Below are 7,500 nucleotides of genomic sequence, written 5' to 3' on the forward strand. Positions count from 1 at the left end.
ATTTTTCTTTTTTTGTAATTAAAGAAATTGCAGAATTTCCCTCTTTTGAATTAAAGAATTGAAAAAATTTCCTCTTTTAATAATTAAAGAAATTAAATAATTTCCATTTAAGGCAAAAAAATATCAAAATACGAGAGGTTTGAATAACGTGCGCTCTTGCATTTATTAAGGAAAACAAATGAACAGACAAATGATCAAATAAAAATTGGAATAAAAGACGGAAAAAATAAAAGAAAGCAAGACAAAAGCAGCCACAAATATCTATGACCAAGAAGGAATATGTGACGGCCGAGAGAAGGTTGTGAACTCAAAGGCAGTATGAAAGCAACTGAGTTAATTTATTATAGAACACTCTTCTTTATATACAAAAGCCCAAGGCAACAGGAATTTTCATGTTCACAAGACAGACAATGTTACAAAGGCGAAACGCAGACATGTTTATTCTGGTTCTTTTTAGTGCGAGGGAAGAGCGAAGGTACAAGCATAATATGTCCACAAAATGAATTATGTACGATCGTGTGACACACGGTTGGTACAAATACATATATGAGTTTCTATCAGTTAAGGAAAAGATCTTTATAATCATTGAGCTTATTCTTTGCAAGCGAGATATTCTGATCTCCCATTCGGAAATATGGCGACTGCAGATGCGTTTTTATAGGTACTTGTTGACGGATGTGGAGGTCTTCCATGTTGAGGATGTGAATATAGTCTTTCTCAACATCAAATACTTCGGTTTCAGGCTTTCGGTGTGACCTGTAAGAGATGGAGAAACTGTAAGTGATTTTGGGACACCAATAGAAGAACGGATAATTAAACTACTGTAATTTATATCATTGGAGATTTGTTTTATTAATGATATTCAGTATCAGTAGTCAGATGTTTTGTTTTCTACACTAATATATGCGAAAGAAAAGCTAGAACACATTATTTACAGAAATAACAGATACTTCTGGAATAGATACATTGCCACATTGCCATAATATACTGGTTAGATGGTGTTTTATTTTTTCATTCCCCGATTTTAACGCTGATTAATTATCAAAGCTGTAGCTGTATTAACATTAAAGGTTTAAAGGTTTAAAGGCCGCTCATGAATGGCAGAGGCAAAGGACTGTGACATTGGTCTAGATAACAGGACAATGCTCAAGAGACTGACCCTTTATAAATATGATCATCGCCAAAGCCCCTTCACCACCCAAACCACGACCATGGAGAGCCAGGCAATGGCTGCCGATGACTCAGCAGGTAGACTTATAGGCTCCCCCAAAACCCCCATTCATACCAGACACTACAAGATACTATAGAGTTTGAGCGGGACTCGAACCGCAGTCCAGCAGAACGCCAAGCAGAGACGTTTCCAATAGGCCATCACAACCCTAGATGGTTGATGAAGAAAGAAATAACACCTCAAAAATAACATTATCATAGAATAAGTAGATGGAGATGGTTTGGGCATGCTCTTTGCACTTCCCATGAAAGATTAGTTCACCAAACGTTCTCCTGGGCACTAGAAGAGTTGGAAGACCCAGACCTACATGGCTGAGGACTAGGAAGCGCAAAGTAGGAGATGAATTGAGAAGTATTGAATCAAAAGCTCAAGATAGAGACGACTGGCGAAATCTAACCGAGGCCCTTTGCGTCACTAGGCGGAGGAGGAGATGATGACGATTGTGATGAAGATGATTATGACGATGCTATATATATATATATATATATATATATATATATATATATATATATATATATATATATATATATATATATATATATGTATATATATATATATATATAGTCGGGAAGTCGGAGAAGATGAATGGAGAAGTATTGAATTAAAAGCTTAATATAGAGACGACTGGCGAAATCTAACCGAGGCCCTTTGCATCAGTAGGCGTACGAGGAGATGATGATGATGATTAATGTCAAGTTAAAGAATTGCTACAAGACTTACGAGTATTTTGATGCAGGGAACCCAACGGCGAGAATAGTGGCATTATTATACATAAATCTCCAAGTGAAGTGATGAGCATCTCTGGCGTCACGATTCCAAATTTCAAATATCTGTTGGAAGAAGAAATTTGAAGATTGAGAAGGAAAAAGACCGAAGAGCCATTGTGTTTGTAACATTAAAATATTTGCTTTCACTGCTTTCTGGAAAAAAAATATCACGATTTTTCAGAAATGCATAGTCATTTATAGTCATTCTTATTTATAGGACTACTAAGAGGTTTCTCTCTCTCTCTCTCTCTCTCTCTCTCTCTCTCTCTCTCTCTCTCTCTCTCTCTCTCTCTCTCTCAGTATTTATGTATATATACATATATAAATAATTATAAATTCATACTGCATATATATTCATATGCATATAAGTATATATGTGTATGCAATATACAGTACATTTTATATGTATACACAAATAATATGCATGTATGTATGTATGTATGGTTTATGTTCTACATAACGCCAGAGACAAAGATTTAAAAAATAAGAGGTTTTGAAATCTATTGAAATGTAGATTAGATAAAATTATGTGAAATACATAATACAAAGAATATATGATTAGATATCCTTACCTAACAAAATTGCTACCAAGTCTAATATAATATTCAAGAAACTAACGATAGTGGTATGAAAATCAGAATTGTGTATAAGAGCAATTCAATTAAGCATTAGAGAATATTTTCTTCTATTTTGCATCTCGTTTATTACCTCCGCCAACGAAGTGGAAAGGAGGTTACGTTTTACCCCGTTTGTGTGTGTGTTTGTGAGCAGCTTCCTGGATATAATTTTAATCGTAGAGTAATGAAACTTTCAGGGTTAACTGACATGTAAAAAAAGGTGGAAATTATTAAACTTTGTAAGGTCAGGGTCAAAGGTCAAGGTCAGGGTGAAAGGTCAAGTTCAGGGTCAAAGGTCAAGGTCAAACAAAATTTCCAATTCACGTAATCAGCCATAAGTTTGGACATCGTTGTCACAGAGACTTCAAACTTGGTTCATATTTGAGTGTATGAAAATCCACGTCAATTAACCATGTTAAAGTCAAAGGTCAAGGTCAGGCAAAAGGTCGAGAAATTAGCTGCCGAGGCGGAGGTCTGCGCTCTACTAAGTGCCCCTCTAGTTTGTAACTTGTGATTCACTTTCCTTATATCATCATGTAAGGTCAGTTAGATTCTAATATTTTTTGCTAGTTATAATAGAATTACTTTGATTAAATATGCAAGGTGACTTGAGATAAGGGAAAAAATGAAATTATTTTCTCCCTTGGTATTGAATATTTAGTTTTATAAGTGTGAAAATACTTTTACTTGTTTTTCTTTTGCAGCAGGTAACTATAATTTCAAGGTTATCAGTAATTTGAAAATAGCTGTGTTGTGTACAATTTATATTCTTGATTTGATAGTCTATATAACCAATAGGATTAGAAATGAAACGATAAGAGAGATGACTCAAGCCATGAGATAATTTTGAGGGGTAGATGGAGATGGTTTGGGCATGCTCTTCGCACTCCCCGAGAGCGATTAGTTCATCTAACATTCAACATCTAACAAGGCACTAGAAGAGTTGGAAGGCCCATGTCTACATGGGTGAGGACTATGAAGCGTGATTTAGGAGATGATGAATGGAGAAGTATTGATTTAAAAGCTCAAGTTAGAGACGACTGATAATATTTAACCGAGGCCCCTTGCGTCAATAGGCTTGGGAGGAGATGATGATGATGATAATGATGATACAACAAATTTTTCTTACCTTCATTTCTCTTATTTGTAAATTACAAATGAGCTTTAAACTTGTGAGTACTCAGTACATAAAAAATGCAGATGTGGACCACAAAATCTCGGGTGACCTTAAATATTTTTGTTGAAAAGATTATAAGCAGAACCCATTATGGGAGATTACCAAACATTACGGGAAAATCTCAATTGGAACAGTTAATGGTACTAACAAAGAGAAAGGATCTCATGATATGACCATACCACCAAGAAAGTAGAATGAGGTGGTATGGTCATATCATGGGAAGAGACGAACAGTAAATTGGGAGGAGAGTAATGGAATAGGAGGTACAGGGAACGAGAAGGAGAGGGAGAACAAAGCGAAGGTGGATGGACTGTATCAAGGATGACCTTCGATCAAAAGGATTAACCGGCGATGAAGTGTGGGAAAGAGGCAGATGGAGAAAGCTGGCCAGAAACATCGACCCCACATAAGAGTGGGAAAAGATGCAGACAAAGAAGAAGAATCGGAATGAGATGAACATAGATTTAAATTCCCCGATTAATTATATTTCAGAAGAATTAAGATATGAGAATTTGATGCAGTTTTGGAATTCATTAAACACCAGTGTGTTATCCAACCTAAAAGACTCTCAAGATATTTCATAATAAACTGAGAGAAAAAAAAACGGATATGAAGAATAAAGGAAATGGAATAGTCACACGAATATTAACACGAGGAATAATAAAGGTAAATCACTAAAGGTCTTAAATGAGATCAGTGAAATAAGATATGATAAAATAACCTATTTGAATAGAAATAGCAGGTGCACCGCCAAGAAGAAAAATAAAAATATCCAATTGAAATTGTTATTTTTGTGAAAAAAGAGAAACTAGAGAACGTTTCAAATATATTGAAGATTGAAAATAAACACAACGGTCATTGATTCCATAAAGGGTGTTATATTCCATGTGTTTCAAACAATTTTTTTTTTATTCATTCGATTTGAAAGGAGTTTTTGGATGAATATCGGATCCTTAACATAATTTATGATGCAGTGTATTCTCCATTTAACTAGTTCGTATTTGTTCATTTGAAGACGATTTTCTGTCATTTGCGCTGCTACCTACTGAACCCAACCCTGGAGAGAATCTTCGAACGTTACTCTAACATCTCCCTTATATAATTAAGAGAGAGTACAGTATATATATATATAATATATATATATATATATATATATATATATATATGTATATATATATATATATATATATATATATATATATATACATACACACACACACACACACACACATATATATATATATATATATATATATATATATATATATATATGCTGAATGGCAACCACTCCGAAAACATCAATCTACCACAAATTGACAAACTAGCATGTTGTAGTTAAGAAGGGGGGGGGGGGAGTGGGAAGGGTTGAATCTGTGTGTGTGTGTGAGTATGTGTGCGTGTGTGTGCGTATCTCTCTGAATATTTAGACGTAATTTTTGACTGGTCTCGTACACTAGTTTGGGATAATCAGCCATAACACTTACGTCTCCTACAGCTCGGAAAGCGAGATTTTTTCCTATGTCCTCTTGGTAAACGAAGAGCGCATACACTTCTCCCTGGAAAAAAAAAGAAAAAAAAAACATGAAAATTTAGTGAAAAAAAAGAATATCTATAAAAGGGTGAAGGGTGTTCTTCGAAATGTCCGCATGTAAACTGAATATATCTTAGCAAATAAACCGCCACTTTATTCAGTGAGTGTTTGAATTTAGCAAATTTATACGATTGTGCATCTTTTAGTGATGCAAGATTAAAAAGAAGAAAGAAGTACAATGTAAAAAATCATGTTTCCCAGATTTTTTAAATTTTGTTTTGGGGGGATATGAAACAGCTACTACTACTACTACTACTACTACTACTACTACTACTACTAATAATAATAATAATCGTTGTCTCAGTAGCATGAATTTTGCAGGTGAACCTTTCAATTTGTTCACAATTTTCTTCTTTCATCAGTACTGCGTTCTGCCAGTAACTGTGCTATGTTAATTATCGATAGGGGAGAGCAAAATCATGGAAAAATCTATAATTTTGCTTTAGTAAACTTGTCCAGCTCATCCTGGACCGAGTCAATTAGAGACGACTCGACCCCTCCATTACCCTCCTGGAAAACTGTACGAAAAAAAAAGCCCTTCTCCACCCACCGTGGGCATACGTAAATTCAAAAGTATGGTGTAGCAATAGCAATGGATTCCCCTCTGAGTATTCTTTTCACCAACTCCTACATGGCTGTCGTTAAGGAGCGTGTTTTTGCACGTGTAGATCTACCTGTTATATACGTCCGCTACATCGACGACACCTTTGTTAATTCCCCTTCTACCAAATGTACTGATGAGCTTCATAGCACCTTTGAAGAGTGGAGTTTTCTTAGATTCCCGATGGAACATCAGAGCAACGGCCGCCTTCCCTACCAGGACGTCCTGGTCTCCGCAGCTGGTCGTGGTTTTGATACGACAGTCTACACTAAACCCACTAACTTAGGCCTTTACTTAAATGCTGATAGTAAATGCTCCAGTAGATACAAGACCTCCGCCATCCATACCTACATTCGTCGTGCCCTCTCCCATTGTTCTTCAAGGACGGTGACCCACAAGGAACTGGATAGGATTACCCAGGTCCTCGTTAACAACAGCTCATTCAAACAGACAGCTGAGACAGGTCAACGGAGAGGCCAAACGTGCTATGGACAAGGGGTACTAGACCGAGCCCAGCAGTGAGAGCACGCCTTGTAGCATCAACTTATACTACAGAGGCCCTCTCGTAATGTTAGTATAGCAGCCATACTTTGATAGTACCAATCTAGACAAGTTAACTATAGTGAAATTATATATTTTTTCTATGCATTTGCTCTCCCCTGCCGATGAGTAACTTATCACAGTTACTGGCAGAACGCAGTCCTGACGAAAGAAGAAAAATACGAGCAATAGAAAGGCTCAATTGAAAAATTAATGCTACTGAGGCAATAATTATCTTTAATGAAACTTCCTTTAAAGAGGGTCTACTCCAAAATAATAATAATAATAATAATAATAATAATAATAATAATAATAGTAATAATAATAATAATAATAATATGATTTAGCTCTTACAACAGTTTACATGAAATACAAAGTACACTGTGTAAATGAGTGAAAACACAAAGTAATGATAATATAATATTTAAAAGTATTCTAATGTCTTGATCTTTTTATTATCTATATCTTTTTTAATTATTTTGGAGTCACCAAAGGAGAACACAATTTTTATCATGTCTGATTTATTTTTGATTAAAGAAAATTTTTGCATATCCAGTTCATGATTCATAGAATTTTGATCAATATAATTACAATTGTATAAGGTCATTGCAGGTTTCGGCTTGCATATCTATGTGTGAGAATAGCACTTAAATGACGAATTTTACCAAGAGCTTTAAATATGTGACCGTTTGAACTTTCAATGGAAAATCCCTGAGGTTCAACCTACAGGTGGCCTGAGTATATCAGTCCAAGGTGCTTTAAGGTTCTTTAACACTGGAGTTTTTTCTATTACTTTTCAAGTTATTCTTTAAAAGAGAGAGAGAGAGAGAGAGAGAGAGAGAGAGAGAGAGAGAGAGAGAGAGAGAGAGAGAGAGAGAGAGAGCATTTTAAAACCAAAAAATTTGAAAGAAATGTGTAGTTTTCCTAGTGACTAGCTGTGTTGACTTGGCCTGTTAATAGTGATTAGAACAGTAAA

General features: G+C 35.3%; 1 protein-coding gene across 1 annotated transcript in view; it reads right to left on the minus strand.

Moving 5' to 3' along the window:
* Positions 1–412: 412 nt before the first annotated feature.
* The window catches only part of LOC137639360 (protein O-linked-mannose beta-1,2-N-acetylglucosaminyltransferase 1-like), a 44,726-nt gene continuing 37,638 nt past the window's right edge, over positions 413–7,500 (minus strand). Inside the window, exons 15-17 of the mRNA XM_068371639.1 lie at positions 5,277–5,348; positions 1,952–2,061; positions 413–756 (exon numbers count right to left, since the gene is read on the minus strand). Of these exons, the coding sequence (XP_068227740.1) occupies positions 558–756; positions 1,952–2,061; positions 5,277–5,348 (381 nt within the window). The 3' untranslated portion in view covers positions 413–557. The remainder of the gene's footprint in view (positions 757–1,951; positions 2,062–5,276; positions 5,349–7,500) is intronic.

Source organism: Palaemon carinicauda, chromosome 1 (genome assembly GCF_036898095.1).
Source record: "Palaemon carinicauda isolate YSFRI2023 chromosome 1, ASM3689809v2, whole genome shotgun sequence".
NCBI classification, from domain to species: Eukaryota; Metazoa; Arthropoda; class Malacostraca; order Decapoda; family Palaemonidae; genus Palaemon; species Palaemon carinicauda.